Source organism: Bos indicus, chromosome 2 (assembly GCF_029378745.1).
Source record: "Bos indicus isolate NIAB-ARS_2022 breed Sahiwal x Tharparkar chromosome 2, NIAB-ARS_B.indTharparkar_mat_pri_1.0, whole genome shotgun sequence".
Lineage (NCBI taxonomy): Eukaryota > Metazoa > Chordata > Mammalia > Artiodactyla > Bovidae > Bos > Bos indicus.
The window spans coordinates 26,096,596-26,117,373 of record NC_091761.1 but is presented as its reverse complement, the minus strand read 5'-3'; the positions used below and the strand labels follow the sequence as shown (position 1 = coordinate 26,117,373).

Genomic DNA, 20,778 nt, shown 5'->3' with positions numbered 1-20,778 from the left:
GAAAGATACCTCTAGAGACAGAGTAAGGATGAACTGGAGAAAATAGGGGTAAGGAGGGCATGCAGAGGCTGTGCCAGGGCCAAGCAAGTCAGCACAAGACAAGGAGAGAGGCGAGGGGGCAAGGGCAGGTGTCAGAACTTGCTGATGCTTGTGGCGCATTGTCGGCAGGTAGAAATCAAGGCTGATCCTTCCCCAGGCATGCTTCCCTCAGTCATGCGCTGACGCCTCCCTATTAATCTGAGGGTTCCTGTCAGAAGCCTGAACCCAGGCTTTTCCCATGTCAAGTTCTCGCAGTTGCATCCATCTTTACTTACTCCTTTGTGTATTAGCGTCAAGTTGTGTATTTGATTCTCTCTCTGATTGGCTATTTGAGGGATAGGACTACAACTTTCTAAATCTTTATATCTGTCATAGCACCTGGGACCAAATTATATGCTATGTGTTCAGGCTTTTTTTTAAATAACATAACTTTGAGGTAACTGAGTGTGTAGATGTATCATCAAATAAGTCTGAAAATAGAAATTTGTTCAAGGAAAGTAGGAGAAAGTGAATATTAGAGAGGCCAAGTGGCAGAGGCTTTTATATCAGACTTCTTTGGTTATTTATTGCTATGTAACAATCAACTCTAATACTTAGTTGGCTGAATGCCTAGTGGCTTGAATAACAGTTGATGATGTATCATGATTCTGTGGGTCAGGAATTCAGGTGGGACTTGGGTAGGTAGGTTTTTTGCTCCACATAGTGAGAGTCAGCTGGAGCATTGGCTCAACTGCTGCATTCAGCTAGCAGTTGACTAGGCCAGAAGGATCAGAGGAGTCTTTCTTCACTTACATGCCCTGGGCTCCTACATGGCCTCCTCTATCCACCAGCTGCCTCACAGTGTGGCAGTCTCGTCTTGGGGTTGTCAGACTTCCCGAGTGGTGACCAAGTTCCCAGTGCATGAAAGGATACCTGCAGATCTTATAAGGCCCTGCCATGGAAGTTGCACACATCCCTTCTGCCACATTCTATGGGTCAGAACAAATCACAGCACCAACCCAGATTCAAGGGGAGGAAAATAGACTCTACCTGAGAGAGGACTGGCAGAGAGTTTGCAGCCATCTCTAATCCACCACACAGACATTCCTGAATTTGAATCCTGGATCCTCCACTGATGGTAGTGTGCTTTGGGGTAAGTTATGTGAATTCCCTTAGCTGAGATAATATCAGTGTTATTGGATGCTAACATTGGAAGAGCTAAGGGAGAGATGATATGGCAAAGTGCCCTGGCATGTGGTAAGTGAAAGTGAAGTCGCTTAGTCATGTCCGAATCTTTGCGACCCCGTGGACTGTAGCCCACCAGGTTCCTCCGTCCATGGGATTCTCCAGGCAAGAATACTGGAGTGGGTTGTGGTAAGTGCTCAATAAATAATAGCTATTATTATTACTACTGTCACATGCACTTAGAGGATAAATACAATGAAAATAGAGAAGAGGATGTCTGTTGAATTTGACATTTAAGAAACTTTTGATGACTGCCTGACTTTGGGAGAGAGCAGAAGCAAGGTGATTAGCAAAAGCCAGTGGCAGAAGTTAAGCTGTAAGTGAATTTGAGGGCAGTGAGCACAGCTTGGCAGTGAAGGGGGAAATAAAGTGAAAGGGACTGTCATGTGGGAAAATCAGGTTAAACAGAAGGGCAGGAAGAGAGGTGGATGATGCCATGTGAGAGGAGATAATTGATGAGGGCAGGGCTTTTAAAAGGCTTCTTAACATTTTACAGATTCATATTTAGAATGCTGTGATTATGAACCAGAAAGCTGTTGAGGTTGGCTTTCATAACAGGACTCCATCTCTTTAACTTTTCTTGCCTCCTGATACAGAGGTCTCTTGTCCTCTCACCTTTCAAAGTGTCTCTCTGGTTGGAGACAAACACTTAAAGAATTTGAAGCTCTTCTAGATTTTTAAGGCTTGGCCTTAATTTCAGAGTACTATGAAATTTTGCCTATAAATCACACCACTGGAGTTTCCAAAGCTCTGAAAAGATTCATGCATTCCAAAAAGATTCTAAAAGAAAGCACTTTCCTGCATAATTTGGAAGGTAAATGTGATTAAAAAAAAAAAAAAAAGCCCTACATCATAGGTGAATTTGGAGTAATTATAGTGTAGTTGAGCCAAAATCAGCAAATTAGAGTCATTAGGAACAGAGCCAGAGCCCCCAGGTCCCCAGGCCAAGGTGTGGGGTAGTCACAAGCAGGAGGCAGGCAAGGGCAGGCCAAGCAGGAGCCAGGACACAAAGTGAAGGAGCTGCAAGGTCAGAGATCTCCCAACAAGGGGTTTCAGGGTAAAGAGATAACCAGGGAGTTAAAGTACTTTAGTCTTCTGAATTATGGCCCAGGTAATGCCAGATTTCGGCTTGAAGAAAATCTGTGACTCTGCTGAGGGCTTACTTTTAGCGTCCACCCTTGTACCTTGATCTCTCTCTTCTCTCTAGTTAGATACCCATCTCTTCATCACGTGGCTATTCCAAAAAGTATTTAAGAAAACGCAGACTTTGTAACAAGATGAAAACACATGAGGGAAGGAATTTAGTATGGATGGAAAACAAAGCTAGGAAAAAGATTAAGCCAAGGGGAGGCTGATAAACAAACTGTGTACCATGCTTTCTTATTTACCTTTGGCCCGTACATTTGTTTCTGAGTTTCCTAACTCTCAAGGCAAACAGCAAAATACAATCAGCTACATGATTTGCAATGTTTAAAAAATTAAAAACAAATGCAGTGTGCTCAAGACAGGTAGCATAGTAAACAATGTTTTCACTATCATATTCATGGTAAATCCAACAACAATTTTTCAATGTAAATTGACATTATGACTATAAAGGAAAATTAGGTCAAAATTAATAAAACAGTACAGTTCACATGTATAGCTCTCTAGTGGTTTAGCCTAATAGGAGATTAATTTTTGGATTTTCTAGACTGATAGATTAAACCCCCACCTGGCTATAAAACAGGAGCACAACTGAAGTCAATAAGGCATCTCATTTTAATTTTTTAAGCTAACTTTAATTCATGTTATTTCTTGGTATACTCCCTGAGTTAAACAAATGGATTTCCAGATAACCAATCAAGTTGGTTTATTGTTATAAGCTAATTATATTTTTGTAGGATGACTTACCAGAAATTATGACTTGTTTTAGAATGTTTTAAAGTAATCCTTTCTATGGCTTGCATATGTCTCATCTATTTCTTAACAATTTTGTTTCAAGAAAAAGTCAGTTTTCTGTATGTAGTAACATGTTCATCATCTTTTTCTCTGTCATACGGGAGAGTAGAAGAACTGACACAAGTGAGAGAAGAAAGTTCTAAATTCTATGTAAAGGTCATAATAACTAGGAATCTATAGTGAATTCATACTTCTTAGTTCATAACAGATTCTCATCCACAGAGTCAGAAATTCAAGGAAGGTCGATAAGAACTTTGAATAGCTGTATATTGTTCTTAACAGGTTTCTTCTGATGGTAATAGTGTTAAATGGTTGACAAGGTGTTTAAAAGAAGGAATCATAACAGGAACTGTTAATTGAAATATTTAAGTGAATAGTTAATTTAAATATTAAATTGAATTTTGAGTAATCCGGGGTTTATGCTTAAAACTTGGCTTTTCTCTATAGTAATTCATTCAATATATTGAATATTTTAAAATATTTATTTGCTACACCAGGTCTAAGTTGCTCACAGGATCTTTGTGGCATGTGGGATCTAGTTCCCTGACCAGGGATTGAATCCACGCCCCCTGCATTGGGTGTTTGGAGTCTTAGCCACTGGACCACCAGGAGAGTCCCTTTATTGAATATTTTGCTGTTGGTAACTCTATTATAAAATTGATGGCTGGAGGGGATGAGATACATTTTAAAATGTAAGACATATTCACTGTTCTTCACTCATACAATCATCTAGTTAGGAAGACATATGAAACAGGTAAATAATATAGTGTATAAAGGAGTACCAATGAGCAATACTGAGGTGGAAGGAAAATTTTTGTAACATATATAACATAAAAAATTAATATCTATAATCTATAAAGGGGCTTCCCAGGTGGCACAATGGTGAAGAATCTGCCTGCCAATGCAGGAGATGCAAGAGACGGGCGTTCAGTTCCTGGGTCAGGAAGATCCCCTGGAGAAGGACATGGCAAACCACTCTAGTATTATTGACAGGAAAATCCTCATGGACAGAGGACCTTGGCAGGCTACAGTCCATGAGGTTGGAAAAGTGTCAGACACAAGTTAGTGACTGATTACACATAGCAAAATATATAAAGAACCCCTTCAAATAAGAGACAGTTCAATTGAAGAAACGTTGAAGAATAGACATTGGCATTCCACAGAAGAAATACAAATGGCCACTGAAACATGGAAATGTGCTCAAACTGTCCAAATTGTAATACAGCACCGCCACACTCAGCTAGGCCCCTCAGGGGGCCCCACCCCCAAGTGGGCAACTGTCAATTAGCAACCGTTAGTGGTCCTGCTCAGCCATTGGTCAGTGCTGCAATAGGTCCCTCCCCTAAGCGAGCAACGGTCAGTAAGTGACCGTTAGTGGCCTATTCAGCCAACAGTCAGTGGACTGGTGGTCGTCAGAGAATGAGATAAGAGGAACATACAGGACTTCTCCCACCACCCTCCAGCTCACCCAGCCTTGGGTGAGCCTGGGGGTCCCAGGGAACAGTCTGGGGGCTGTGTCCTGTAGGGCTCTGGAGCCATCACTGGGGCATTGAGGCAGAGGTGAACCTCTCCCCATCCCTGCCACTGAGACCTAATGGCAGTGGCCGTTTGCAAGGGACGCAGTCTGTGGGGCCCATCAGGCAGCCCGAAGAACCTGAGAGCCAGCTAGATTCTGGGCTCCTGGCTTCCTCAGCAATGACAGCTGGGCAGGATCTGGGGACCTGGCCCTCAGGGAGCCACCAACTGAGATCAGCTTGCTCTTAGCCAGGACCTGGACCTTGAAGGAGAAAGTTGTGCCCTGGGACCTCACCCTTTCTTGTCAGAACAGAGAATAGTATTTGTTTGGAGATTTATGGTCATGACCATGACCTGACCTTCAAGCCCAAACATCTGACATCAGGAAGTTGCAACAACTAACCATGCCCTCCCTCACCTTTCCTAGAAAACATCTTTGCTAACAGCTTTCAAGGAGTTTGGGGTTTTTTTTAGGGCACGAACCACCCATCTCCTGGCATGACCCTGCAACAAACCTTTCTCTGTTCCAAACTCTGATGTTTTGACATTGTTTGGCCTCGCTGTGTACTGGGGACACGGACTTGCATTTTGGTAGCAAAATCAAGAAAATATGGCAACCCACTCCAGTGTTCTTGCCTGGAGAATCCCAGGGACGGCAGAACCTGGTGGGCTGCCGTCTATGGGGTCGCACAGAGTCGGACACGGCTGAAGCGACTTAGCAGCAGCAGCAGCAGCACACACTTGAACTGCTTCATAGGGCATGAAAGTTACCTGCATCCGGCTCTGCTCTGAAAGTAAGATGCGAGCTGTGGGGGACTGGGGGTAGGGGGAGAAAAACCTGCGTTTGCTCAGGTAGTCACATATCTCATTAATGCTTCTTAATGTGAGAGATTCCTTTATACAGTGTGAGTCTGGTATTATGTGTACTTTTCATATGACAAGTTCCCCCAGATTTCATCCAGAGCCCCAGAGATAACCTAGGGAAAAAGCTGGCTGAGTTGTCTGTAGTTGGAGTGGGTGTGTAGGTCATCAAACTAGCATTTTTCCTAAAAGATCTTTGAAGGTAATTTTGTCTATCCATGGTTTTCTTCTCACCACTTTAGAACTTGTGTTTCACCACCCCTTGCCCCTTACATGTAATGTGTGATTATACTATAACTTTTTTTTTCACTCATCAGGTTTGTAAAACTGGGAAAGACAGGCAATAACAAACCTTGGTGAGAATGTGGGGAAACAGTCATCACCGTTTTTGATGGGAATATTGGTAAAACCTTTTGGAGGGCAGTTTATTAATATCTATCAAGATCAGAATAAAAATACACTTTGGCACTTGAATTCTCACAGCTTTAGAATCACCTGCAGCACTTGTTAAAACATTGCTGAGCTCCGTTGCCAGATTTCTGATTCAGGAGGTCTGAGCAGGAAGAATTTGCATTTCTTAGCAAATCTCATGTGATAGTGATGCTGCTGCAGGTTTGGGGTCTAAAGTACTGAAGATTAGGACCTTCACAGCTATTGGTCCTGCTTTGAAAAGTGAAAGTGTTGTTGCTTAGTCGAGTCTGACTCTTTGTGACCCCATGGATTGTAGCCTGCCAGGCTCTTTGTCCATGGGGGTCTCCAGGCAAGAATACTGGAGTTGGGTAGCCATTCCCTTTCCAGGGGATCTTTCCAAGGCAGGGGCTAAGACTAGTTCTACAACCATGGAGTTGTTTAACACTTCTCCCTATACACACTGTATCCATATGTATTTGTTGGGGGCCAGAGTGAGGTACTCCGCCCGTGACAAAGGTCATGAGGAAGGAGGCTCGACATACGCAAAGGCGGGATCGAGCCTCAGGAGTCCCCCTGGAACTCCTCGAGCATCTGCCCCCATAACCAGAGCCTGCCTACTTTACTACTTTGTGCTCTCACCTACACCTCTGACTTTACGGGGGGCTGTCCCCCACCACCTCTTTTGGAGAAGGAGTTAACTTAGAGCTCCAGTTTATAATAATTCCTGGGCGTGATAAGTGTTTTAACCTACAAACTCCTCTGAAGGTTCTCTAGCCTGCCTGACAGGCTCGTCCGGCCACATGTGATTGCTCACAGCCTCCCAACCGTGAGAGGCACAAGATGCTTTAAACCCTCTAAAAACAGGTTCTTTAGAGAAGTTAGAAAACTATAAGTATAATGGGCTAATTAGAAATTGTGTTGGTGAAGGGTTTTTCATTTGTTGAGCCAATGTTTGTTGCTAAGTCTCCATATCCCCTGCCCTTATACACATTAATGAATATATAGAATTAACCTTTGATATTAATCACGTTAGACCTTAGGCTAAGTAAATTCTTTCCTTAACTAAAACCCACTACACCCTCACCCTGTAGGAATGTAACTTTATTTGGGTGGCGTCTGTTTTGAGAATAATCAGCCCTGGAGAAATAAGTGTCCTGATTGACTGACCGCTGTCACAAGGAGAGGGTCGTAAATTGTCAGCAGGCCCCCCTGGCCAGAAGATGATGTAACACCCCTAAGACCTCTGTATACATTTGTATGAAGCACCTGACTTTGATAAAAGTCAGGACTGCTGACCCCGCATGACTTTTGTATAACATCTCAGTGTATAAAAACAGACTCTGGAAAATAAAGAATTGGGATCAGTTTCTCGAAATACTGGTCTCCCCATGTCGCTCTCTCTCTCACTCTGGCTGAGTCTCCATCTGGAGCGCGGAACCCACCATGCTTACTAATTATGCCTGGGCTTCTAAGATCCGACCGGGGAGGCCTCAGTGTCTCCTCTCCTTCGGGAGAACGGAAGGACGCCTGCGGCCTACGTAAGTGGTGCAAACTTCTTGTCTTGAAGTTTTATTGGTCTCCTGCGTAAACCAAGCTACTCAGCCTCTTTTCTCCACTGAATTTTCCTACTGAGCTATCCTCATCCTATTACTCTTTATATCTTTGATAAAATATTTAAATAAATAGGTCGCCGACGCCGTCCCCTCTTCGAATACCCTGGATCAGCCGGGGCAGGACCCCGGCATGTATTCTCTCCTTAATTCTCAGACCCTGGAAGGAAGTGTTATACTTATTTTCTAAATATGGAAACTGAAGCCCATAAAGATTGCTACTAAGTAGTGATTTGTAATTCACATCCAGGTTTCGAAACTTCAAGTCCAGGTCCAAGAATTCAGAAATGAGGACTTTGCCGTTTTCCTCAAGGTATTATTTTAGGATTTGTTAATGGGATAAAGAAATGAGTAGGCAACAGGGAATATAAAGGTTTTGTTTCTAAACCCTCTAATTGGAAAGTGGCATAATCTTAAATAGTTTCATTTTGTTTTTCAATAATGCATACATTTCCTTTCAACGAAATAGAATTGTACAGGTAGCTCATAAATCTCTTAAATGGGGGCCTCTGGTGTCTGCAGATAGAGATAAATCACACTGAGAGGACACTGAACCATGAAATGATTCTCTTAACATGTCATCTGTCTAGAATATATTTTCAAATCTCCAACAGAAGGGTCTAAATTATGAAGGGAGGTGGCCTAGCAAAGTTGATGCTTTGTTATTTGATTCTTTTAACCTCCTCCATCTGCAGCTTCTGCTTGTGTGAGGTGTGGCCCAGTAGATGGAGTACAACATGTCCTAATGCTGAGAATCACTGAAAGTAATAACCATTTTAACTTTCAGTGAACCCAGAAATTCCTTAAGCAATGTTATGAAAAGTGATGTAATAATGCTACTAGTCTGGTCTCAAAAATTGCTAACAGTCATAATGAGAATTTTTACTACAAAGAAACCAAATTTAACAACAACCAACAAATTTAACAACAGAGGTCCATCTAGTCAAAACTATGGTTTTTCCGATAGTCATGTATGGATGTGAGAGTTGGACCATAAAGAAGGCTGACCACCAAAGAATTGATGCTTTTGAAGTGTGGTGTTGGAGAAGACTCTTAAGAGTCCCTTGGACTGCAAGGAGATCCAACCAGTCCATCCAAAGGAAATCAGTCCTGAATGTTGATTGGAAGGAGTGATGCTGAAGCTGAAACTCCAATCCTTTGGCCACCTGATGCGAAGAACTGACTCATTTGAAAAGACCCTGATGCTGGGAAAGTTTGAAGGCAGGAGGAGGAGGGGATGACAGAGGATGAGATGGTTGAATGACATCGCAGACTTGATGAACTTGACTTTGAGCAAGCTCCGGGAGTTGGTGATGGACAGGGAAGTCTGGCGTGCTACAGTCCATGATATCGCAAAGAGTCGGACACAACTGAGCAACTGAACTACACTGATGAGAATTTCTACCACAAAGAAACCAAATTTAAGGAGTTCTTACTTTAAAACCAGTACTTATTCTATTACTACCTACAATGTGATTTGGAAACCTTGCTTAAAAATGGCTTTTGCATTTTCAAGTTGTTTTGAATGTAGCCTCTGAGTCTGGAGTGAGAACTGGTAGATTTGGGTGGTTGTGTGCACCTGGGTTTCTGTACATAACAATGAAAATAGCTCTTTGTGTCTAGGCATCTTGCAGATGCTGGATAACTGGTAAGGGACTGTTATTTTTCTGCATTTTATCTTAATGCCACTAGCACAAGTGACTTATTTTTCTAAAATGAGAGAACAGTGCATTTTTGATTTAGCACACAGAATGGTTCTTTTCCAATGGTTCTTAAAACTTGGCCCCTGAACCAATAGCATCAGCATCACTTGGGAGCCTGTCTGAAATACAAATTCACAGGCCCTACCCCAGACCTACTGAATCAGAAACTGAAAGTAGACCCCCAATGTGTGTTTTTACAAATACTGTGGCCTATTCTGATGCTCCCAAAGGTTTGAAAACACCTGGATGGGCCATTGCTCCTTGACTGCTTTCCAAGCCCTCTACTGCCCTGGGACAGGCCCTCATGGACCCTGACTTGAGCTGGAGCAGCCCCTCCCAACTGGTCTTCCTACCTTCAAGTCAACCTCTCCAATCCTTTCTCCACATTACTGCCTTCTTAATGAAAAGCCGATTTCATCTTGTCACCAGTGGAGGGCTTAACACTAGAGGGACCCCAGGTTTCCTCCCTTTACTCCACTCACCTATGAAGAACAGCCCCAGGCTGTGGATGCAGTAAGACTTTGGTAGTGGGTGTGTGTGTATGTGTGTGTGTGTGTTAGCCATTATGGGAAGGAATCCTGATTAACTGATCTTTCTTCCTTTTCTTTTAGATGGTGAATTTTTTTTTTTTTTTGGGGGGGGGGTGGTATATGTGTTTTCCCCAGGATCAACTTTATTGGCCACATAAAACTTAGAATCAGGAGGGTCAAGATTCAAAAGTTGGTCTCTAAGAAAGATCCAGAGAGGGTATTCAGTCTGCTTTTGGTGTAAGCCTGAGGGCTGTCTGGACCCAAAGCAAAAGGGATCTACTCAGCTCTCTGAAGTCTCACCTGTCTGATGTACTGATCATCCAGGGCCTTGGGGTGAAAGCCTGATAATTAACAGAGAAGCCCAGAGCAGTCCTCCTGCATTTCTTTCTTGAGAACTAGAGGCAGATACAGGGATCTGAAAATTCTGAAACTCTGGGTCCTTGCTGTATGATATCCTAACAAACTTAGGATCTTCATTTTGCCTCAAATCTCTGAATGACCCATGATTGCCCATAGGATGAAATCCAGATCTCTTGCTATAGCCTGTAAGGCCCTTCATATTCTGGTTCCAACTTTTTTCCTGACACTGCCCAAATGCACCTTGCTCTCCAATAATATCAAATTAAGCTTCCTATGGAAGACATGTGCTTTCCTAGTTCTTTATGTTTTTCACATACTGTATCCTTAGCCTAGAATGCTCATTGCCCATTTGTTCTCACATACTCCACATTCCCCTTGGGCTCTACCCCTAATTACATGGTGAAAGTGTTAGTTGCTCACTTGTGTCTGACTCTGCCATCCCATAGACTGTAGCCCACTAGGCTCCTCTGTCCATGGAATTCTCCAGAAAAGAGTACTGGAGCGGGTTGCCATCCCCTCCTCTAGGGGAGCTACTCAATTAAACTTGGGTCTCCTGCATTGCAGGCAGATTCTATACCATCTGAGCTACCAGGGAAGCCCAACTACGTGGGCTTTAAAACCCAGCTCATATATCACCTCCTTTGTGAAAACTTCTTCAACATATAAAAGATTGGACTCATGTATTTTTATCACATAATGCTAGAAATACTTTTTGTGACAATTGCCTATTCCCAGAGTAAGGCATTCGCAAGCTTGAAATGACCCCAATTTCATGAACCATAGTTGATAATAAGAGGCCTGTAGACTCCACTTTGATTGAATGAGGAAAGTGGCTGTGGAAGGCATAGTGTGGTGCTGGGCCAATCAGATTTCCTCTCTTAGAAAGTTTAACTGAGACATGGAGACATTCCATTTGGTGGTATAATCCATATAGGCTGGTTGGCTTATGAATGACAATGGTGTCTGGTGAGAATCCATTTCCTTGTTCATAGATAGGAACAAGGAATTGTGTCCCTACATGGAAGAAGGGGTGAGAGAGCTCTCTGGGATCCTTTTCAAAAGGGCACTAGTCCCGTTCGTCAGAATTCTGCTCTCATGACTTAATCATCTTCCACAGGCCCCACATCTAAATAGCAACACATTAGGGACTAGGTTTCAACATACGAATTTTGAGGGGAAGTACTCATTCAGACTATAGCAGTATATGAGCTGAGAAGTGGGAAAGAGTTGGGACTGGGATGACTGGGATGACCAGAATGGTCGTATTTCAAGATGAATTAGTAGAACCAGCTGGAGGAAAGGTGGGGTGCGGGTGGAGGGTGCATGCGTGAGATAGAGAAGAGAACTGGGCTGACTTTAGGAGCTGGTGAGGCAACATGTAGAGAAGGCAATGGCACAGGATGGGAGAGCCTGGCCTGTCTGAATGTAATTTTGTGTTCTCAGGTTTATTGGAGTACTATGGCCTTACATTGGAGAAGGCAATGGCACCCCACTCCAGTACTCTTGCCTGGAAAATCCCACGGACTGCACAATCCATGGGGTCGCCAAGAGTCGGACACAACTGAGCGACTTCACTTTCAGTTTTCACTTCCATGCATTGGAGAAGGAAATGGCAACCCACTCCAGAGTTCTTGCCTGGAGAATCCCAGAGACAGGGGAGCCTGGTGGGCTGCCATCTATGGGGTCGCACAGAGTCGGACACGTCTGAAGCGACTTAGCAGCAGCAGCATGGCCTTACATAAAACTCCTCGAGCTATTTGAAACATTTTTTTCAGTGCAAACAGAAGAGCTTTAACGAGTGCATCTCTGGGGGGTTTCTGAGGGAAGCTAAGGGTTCTCCCTTTTGTATTCTTTGTATCCTGGTATTAGTAAATAACGAATGAACTAGCATTAGGCACTAAGGATGCTGCACAGCATTCAGGAAATTATTCTGTAGAATCAAAACTGAAAGGCATAGGGGAAGCTGGGAGAGGTGGACTGCAAAGAAGCACCAGGCAGCTCTTTAGAGTGATGGAAATGTTTTATAGCTTAGTTCCGCTGGTGATGACATGTCAGTGTATGTTTGTTCAAATGCCCGGACTTGTGTAGCTCGAGAGGAAGAGTTTTGTTGAAAGTAAATTATAACTCAATAAACTTGACCTTAAAAAATGAATTAATTAGAAAGAAAAAAGAAAGCAAAAATAAGATTTTCTGCACAACATATTAATTTCCTAATAAAGAATCTCAAAACTTTTAAACATTTAGCTCATCCAGTCCTCTTTTTCCTTTTTTCCTGTGACCTTAGGCTTTAGATAATAGGGATTTGGAACGTGATTTGGCTTTTTTGGCAGATTTGACATTATTCAAAATGTGTCAAAATGGAAGGTTACTGTTTTTCCACTTTATAGTTCTGAGTAGTGTTAGAAGATTGTGTTTAAAGAGAAATACGTCCACTTATCAGAGCTCTAGCTGCTACTGGACCCTCATCTAACATTTTGCCTGTTAACCATTTGATTTAAGATCTTGAAACAATATTGATTAGATGACCTAAGTCAGCACTTCCCAGACTTAAACACTGGTTCATAGGATGTTTAAACAGGGTAATTGAAAACAACAACAATTACAGCTTATGAGGGTTGCTAGGGTCAAATGCATTTGGGAAATCCTGGCTTAAACAAAGTAAACAGATCTTTTTCTGTTTTTCAACTGAGGTACTACTGACATCGGAGAACGCAATGGCACCCCACTCCAGTACTCTTGCCTGGAAAATCCCATGGACGGAGGAGCCTGGTAGGGTGCAGTCCATGGGGTCGCTGAGAGTCGGACATGACTGAGCGACTTCACTTTCACTTTTTACTTTCCTGCATTGGAGAAGGAAATGGCAACCCACTCCAGTGTTCTTGCCTGGAGAATCCCAGGGACAGGGGAGCCTGGTGGGCTGCCGTCTATGGAGTCGCACAGAATCGGACACGACTGAAGTGACTTAACAGCAGCAGCAGCAGCAGCAACTACTGACATATAACATTATATTAGTTTCAGGTGTTCAACATAGTTTGATAATTTAACATATTGGGAAGTGATCACTCCCTTGAGTCTGCTTGACATCCATCTCCCTGTATACGTAGTTACAGATTTTTTTCTTATGAGAACTTTTAAGATTTACTTACTCATATTTTTCAAGTATGAAATACAGTATTGTTAACTATAGTTACAGCGCTCACATTACAGCCTCATGCCTTATATATTTTACAATTGGCAGTTAGCGCCTTTTGATGCCCTTTATGCACTTTGGCAAAAACCCCCTTCTGATACCTGCCTCTGGCCACTACCAATCTGTTTTCTGTATCTGTGAGCTTGTTTCCATATCTTGGCTGTAGATTGTAGATGATGCTGCAATGAACATGGGGTCAGATATCTTTTCAAGTTAGTGTTTTCATTGTCTTTGGATAAATTCCCAGAAGTAGGATTTCTGGATCATATGATAGTTCGATTTTTAAGTTTTTGAACGACCTCCATACTGTTTTCCATCGTGGCTGCTCCAGTTTACACTTTCACTACCAGTGCATAACGGTTCCCTTTTCTCCATATCCTCTCTAATGCTTGTTGTTCATTGTCTTTTTTGATAATAGCCATTATGACAGGTGGTTTTGATTTGTATTTCTTTGATGATTAGTGATATTGAGCATCTTTTCATGTACCTGTTGGCTGTTTCTGCATCTTCTTTAGAAAAATGTCTATTCAGATTGTCTGCCCACTTTTTAATTGGCAGCAAAAAAGATGTTTTTCTATTGACTTGAGTTCTTTTTGTATTTTGGGTATTAACCCCTTATCAGATGTAGTAAAGAGGTTTTCTTGTTTCAGGACTTCCTAATGTCTTAGAATAGAGTCTGTGAAGAGAGATACTGAGATTTGCACATGTTTGATTACTGTCAACCTCTTTCATCCAAAATTACCAGACATTGCCATCCCCTTCCACAGTTTTGCTTTGGAACTTGATGTGATTGAATCATTACTGTTACTATGACTTATTTCATATATGCTGTGCTTAGTTGCTCCGTCATGTCCTACTCTGTGTGAGCCTATGGACTGTAGCCCACCAGGCTCCTCTGTCCTTGGGGATTCTCCAGGCAAGAATACTGGAGTGGGTTGTCATTCCCTCCTCCAGAGTATTTCATATATGCTATGTCTTTAAATACTGTGTTGGTGTCTTAATTTTATTTTGTTTTGCTTTAGAAAGGCATAGAGTAAGGGTTTCTTGAACTTTTCATGTTTATACCACATAACACATACATTAGCTCAGTACTAGCTTATTTTAAAAATAAGTCTCTGGTGCTTGTAAGAAAAGCTCATTGTCAGGGCATGAATAGTTTTCCTGCACTTTTTTTGACTTCTGAGGCATGTAGTCTTAATTAAGGAATTGTTTCATACTTTTCAGAAAACAGTATAAAACCAGTAAAATCTGTGCAGAAAACAAAAACACACAATGCATGGGTTAAACCAGTTATCTAGCATTCTAGAGGGGTAAAGGAAGAAACGGTAGAAATTTTTATCTTAAATAACAATGCTTATATTTTGTTCATGCAGGGAAAAGTAAAAATCAGCACCTCTGAGTGATTCTGCATATAGTTATGGTGGTCATGGCTTTTATTTTATTTTTTATTTTTTAAAATTTATTTATTTTAATTGGAGGCTAGTTACTTTACAATATTGTAGTGGTTTTTTGCCATACATTGACATGAATCAGCCATGGGTGTACATGTGTTCCCCATCCTGAACCCCCCTCCCACCTCCTTCCCCATCCCATCCCTCAGGGTCATCCCAGTGTACCAGCCCTGAGCATCCTGTCTCATGCATCGAACCTGGACTGGCTATCTGTTTCACATATGATAATATACATGTTTCAATGCTATTCTCTCAAATCATCCCACCCTTGCCTTCTCCCAGAGAGTCCAAAAGACTGTTCTATACATCTGTATCTCTTTTGCTGTCTCACATATAGGGTCATCATTGCCATCTTTCTAAATTCCATATATATGCATTAGTATACTATATTGGTGTTTTTCTTTCTGACTTACTTCACTCTGTATAATAGGCTCCAGTTTCATCCACCTCATTAGAACTGATTCAAATGTATTCTTTTTAATGGCTGAGTAATACTCCATTATGTATATGTACCACAGCTTTCTTATCCATTCGACTGCTGATGGACATCTAGGTTACTTCCATGTCCTGGCTATTATAAACAGTGCTGCAATGAACATTGAGGTACATGTGTCTCTTTCAATTCTGGTTTCCTCAGTGTGTATGCCCAACAGTGGGATTGCTGAGTCGTATGGCAGTTCTATTTCCAGTTTTTTAAGGAATCTCCACACTGTTCTCCATGGTGGCTGTACTAGTTTACATTCCCACCAACAGTGTAAGAGGGTTCCCTTTTCTCCACACCCTCTCCAGCATTTATTGCTTGTAGACTTTTGGATAGCAGCCATTCTGACTGGTGTGAGATGATACCTCATTGTGGTTTTGGTTTGCATTTCTCTGATAATGAGTGATGTTGAGCATCTTTTCATGTGTTTGTTAGCCATCTGTATGTCTTCTTTGGAGAAATGTCTATTTAGTTCTTTGGCCCATTTTTTGATTGGGTCGCTGATTTTTCTGGAATTGAGCTGCAGGAGCTGCTTGTATATTTTTGAGATTAATTCTTTGTCAGTTGCTTCGTTTGCTATTACTTTCTCCCATTCTGAAGGCTGTCTTTTCACCTTTCTTATAGTTTCCTTCATTGTGCAAAAGCCTTTAATTTTAAATAGGTCCCATTTGTTTATTTTTGCTTTTATTTCCATTATTCTGGGAGGTGGGTCATAGAGGATCCTGCTGTGATTTATGTCAGAGAGTGTTTTGCTTATGTTCTCCTCTAGGAGTTGTATAGTTTCTGGTCTTACGTTTAGATCTTTAATCCATTTTGAGTTTATTTTTGTGTATGGTGTTAGAAAGTGTTCTAGTTTCATTCTTTCACAAGTTCTTGGTCAGTTTTCCCAGCACCACTTGTTAAAGAGATTGTCTTTAATCCATTGTATATTCTTGCCTCCTTTGTCAAAGATAAGTTGTCCATAAATCCAAGTGTGTGGATTTATCTCTGGGCTTTCTATTTTGTTCCACTGATCTATATTTCTGTCTTTGTGCCAGTACCATACTGTCTTGATGACTGTGGCTTTGTAGTATAGCCTGAAGTCAGACAGGTTGATTCCTCCAGGTCCATTCTTCTTTCTCAAGATTGCTTTGGCTATTCGAGGTTTTTTCAGTTACATTTTTTTAACAGCAGAATTTTGTAACCTTTACTAAATCCAGGCTGCTTTCCTCTCTGCAATGAGTGAGGACTTAGAGGTACAGTTCTGTACTTTTCCATGCTAGCCAGTCTCATCTCCTAGGAGGGATTATTCATAGATCACTTGTAAATTTTATTCCTGAAATGGTGATTGTCACTCTACACAAATGAAGTGATACAAAGAGTTAGATTTCCCATCTATACCCACTGCCTTAGAAAGAGACTTTTGATGAGGTCAGGAGTGAGTGATGTGGAAACTGATGTTAGTTCAAGTTGTAAATGAACTATTCCTAGTATGGTCCTTTGAAATGGCAAATAAATGGGTCATGTAGAGAAACTGGGAGTGATATGAATGGGTCCCCTGTTATTTATAGACTACTTATTCATAAATTCCAAGCTCTATTAATTCTGGTCTCATGATGCCCTAAAGAGCTTTCTAGAGTAGAACTCATATGCTTATGGTTATCTAAGAGCTTACAAAATCCACTTTGGTAAAATGAGGAAACATATTATGTAATATATAAACCCTGTAGCTTAAACAGTCCTGCCATCTTAATAGTACAGTTTGCAGCTGTCATTAGGTTGTAAATGTGTGGGTAGGTACATACCTAGCCAATTACAGGAGGCACAGAGATAAATCATTAAAGCATTATTAGAGCCTAAAATGATGACCATAAAAAAAGAAAGAGGAGTAGTTAGTATTCAGTTCTTCACAGGTAGATATATAATACCTGGCCAGAATAACCAATTGCCTTTCTTGTAAACATCATTCTTTGATCTCTAATTTCTTTTATAGTAGCAATTTCTGATGTAAATTTCACCAGCAGAAAAAGAATCAGGACTCTGATACAAAAGGGCTGTGCTTTTGCTTTATAATTTATTTATCTGGATCATAATTCTGTCTCATGTTTCTATATATTTTAGTCTAAAAGATGAAGCTTGTTCTGGGAGCCCCCTCCCAACCCCAGATGTGAGCCATGTCATGTGTCATGTGGTAAACGGGCTCCAAAGGTAAATTGTTACCATGTAAAACCTGCCCCTCAGCAAGGCAAGGCAGCTAAGATACAGCCGCTTTAGTTTGGTTTGGTGGAAAATGTCCTGCTGACAAGGTCACTGCTGAAGCCCAATGTCACCAAGCAGCATGAGGCCCTTGTAGCCCTGGGAGAGGGCTGGACGGAAGGCTCTTGCCCTGTTTGCTGTTGGTCAAGTAAGCATTTGAAATGCGGGGCTTTGGTTGCACCTAGAAGCCCAAGTTTAGCAGTAGGTTTGGTGACTTTGGAAAGCACATGCTATTCTAATGATTGTTAGGGTTAATCACATCATTACCACACTGTTTTTCAAGCATCTTATGCTTTAAATAGGATTTCCCAAGAAGGTAAATTTAATGGTGTTTTTCACTGACCATTACTGCTTTATGGTGATTTCTTGGGCAGTCAACATCTATGGCTGATGCAAAAAAAGAAAAAGAAAGTTATTAAATCAGCACGCATCAGTTGCTGGTTTTCAAAGAGATTCTTGATTTGTGACTAGTGTAACATAACTGTATTGTGGCTGAGTGTGACTCTATGAGGAACTCACTGGCAACTGCTTTTACAAATGAAAGCTGGATAGAGGGAAATGTGTCCTTTATAAATGGCTTCATTTATTCATGCAACTTAGGAGGCCATTTCATTTTGACTGGTAGTTTAAAAATAGCTCTGCTAAGGACTTCGAATTTTAACTATTTTATCGGATTAAAAAAATAATATATGTTAACCACAAAAATTCAGATGTTACCCAAATATATGTCTTATGGAAAATGAAAGCCTGCCTTAATCCTACCCCTCAGAAAGTAGCACTGTCAACAGTTTGCTGCACATTTGTCAGTATATTTCATGCAGAATACACACACACACACCCTTCTGCAGTTTGCTTTCCTGACTAGCATTTAGAGAAAATATATTTTAGAAGGAAATTTCCTGATGTATCATAATAGAAACTAACTTTTCTATATATTAGATATTTCAATGATGTTTGTGTTCCTGGGATAGGTTAAGATAGAAGCCTTTTCAATGCCTATTTATCTCTGTAATTATCCAAAGTCCCTGAGAGGCCATGGATGGTTTATTAGATTTAGAAAGAATAACTGCAGTACTAAGCTTTTTCCTACATGGTGGCCTTCCAATGCACAAAGCATTACAATTATTTGGAGACAATCTGTAGCCTTGGAAACAATAAGGCAGTAGTGACATCAGCAGCAATTATGTGTAATTTTTATCCCCAGTTTATCACCAAGGTAACCAGAGCAGGTTTCCCTGCTTGAAATTTTAAGAATGTCATAGTCCTATATACAGCAAGCGCATAGGAAAGGATTATACACAGAATCTCTTCTACAATTCATTCTATTTCCCTTATAAAACAGCTCTTTGGAATTCAAATAGCACACATCTATTTTTAGCAACAGCAGAATGCTTTTGAAGCTATTAAATAAGAGCCCAAATATCCTTAATACTAAAATGAATTCGTTATAATGTGTAAATTTTATGATGTTCTTCCCTGTTAGAGTATTTTCTCCAGCTTTGAACAGCAATTATGGGACACACCCTTTTCACAGAAGCAGAAGAAAGGAGACACGGACCATCCATCGGTCATAAAGCAGGCATAAACTGGCTCATTCCTGAAACTAACAGTACTGTTACTAGTAACAGCAATTGTAATTGTCTATTCTTGGGTAAAAGGTTCTAGTCAGTTCTCTGAGCAGCTGTCAGAAGGCTGTCGGTGGGCAATGGTGCCTCTAGCTGGAAATGGCAGTTGAAGAGGCCCAGCATGTTTGGATTATTGGGTTGTTCCTAATAAGTTTGGATAAATTGCATACTGATACTGAACAAATGAATAACTGAAAGAGTGAATGAAAAATGCACGGATGTGCATCTTTATGCATTATTGCTACAGTGTACTTGCCCTTCAGTTTCCCAAGAATCCCTTCTGTCTGGCAGCTGAGCAGTTCTTGTGAATTCTTCACTCACATATTCTGTTTTTAGTTCTTTCCATAAGCAGAGAACTCCGTGAAACAAAGACCACACATCAATGACCACTCCATAACTCCTTGCTGATATACAGTGAAAAAATGTACCACTCATCTATCCTCTTAAATCCAGGGGCAAAAGACTGAAGGAGAGGCTGAGAGCAAATGCCTGTCATTATGGGATCAGTTCACTAAGCACCCTCTGCGTGTCACGCTTAAAGCGGTGAATCTCTCGTGAACATCCAAGGGATCCAGAGTCTAGTTAGGAAAGGCAGTTATGTAAATATAATGATTGGTGGAACTGTATGACATTCCCAATACTTAAATATCTTTGACCTGCAAACAGCAGCAGTCTCTTGTGGATCAGCCCAATATATGTCAGTGTAGTAGTTTTGATAACAGGGAGCATTTGAGTCTAATGCGGTGTCTAGAGGGAGTGCAGAGCAGGAAGTGGGAGAGGCAGGCAGAGCAGGGAATTTTTTCTGAGGCCTGTATAGAATTTTGGTGAATGATGGGGAGAAAAAAGAGAAAGGAAGCTTTGGGAAAGATGTTTATGATAAAAAGATTTATGCCCGAAAAGTGTGGTCTAGGTTTTTAAATTTTGATTTCATTTTTGTGTTAAATGGTTAAAACATACAAAAAAGTTTAGAAAATATGACACCTATGAACCTCCCACATCCATTTGAATTCCTTTTCCTTGATGAATAAAATGTAATAAATAGGGGTAAAGAGACTTTATCCATCTCATTCCTCAGTCTCCTTTCCTAGAGGTAGGTAACCATCCCACTAAAATTGGTGTGTTTCTTTGCCATGAGTTTTTGAAAACTTTTATTGCATATGTATTTATTAGTAATATAAGACACTGTTTGATTCTTTTAAAATGTTACATAAATTGTCTCATACTATAAGTATTCACTTGTAGCTTGCTAAACACCATGTTTTTGTGGTTTATTCATGTTGATGCAGTAGATCTAATCTGTTAATTTTATCTGCTGCATAGTATTCCATTATTAGACTATATCATACTTTATCCATATTCTTCTTGATGGGTGTCTAAATTGTTATATGAATAATAGTGTAGTTGTCTTCTTGTGGACATGTATAACGAGGCTTTCTCTGGAGGACATGCCTAGAAATAGAACAGCTGTAATACTGGATATGAATATCTTCAGTTTAATCAGATATTAGCAGCTTGTATATCAAGGGTTTTTTGGTCTTTATTAGTTTGTGGGAACATCTTATAGATTATGGATACTAATCCATAATATGTTTTATGTGTTATAAA

General features: G+C 40.9%; 1 protein-coding gene across 11 annotated transcripts in view; it reads left to right on the top strand.

The window, feature by feature from the left end:
- The window catches only part of MYO3B (myosin IIIB), a 486,811-nt gene that overhangs the window by 83,509 nt on the left and 382,524 nt on the right, over window positions 1-20,778 (top strand). The window contains exon 1 of one of the 11 annotated variants that reach the window (XM_070803516.1): window positions 5,534-7,911. The exons of the other annotated variants lie outside the window; for them this stretch is intronic. Coding sequence (XP_070659617.1) covers window positions 7,886-7,911 — 26 coding nt within the window. The 5' untranslated portion in view covers window positions 5,534-7,885. Of the gene's footprint in view, window positions 1-5,533; window positions 7,912-20,778 lie in introns of those variants that run through there. 11 annotated transcript variants of the gene reach the window in all.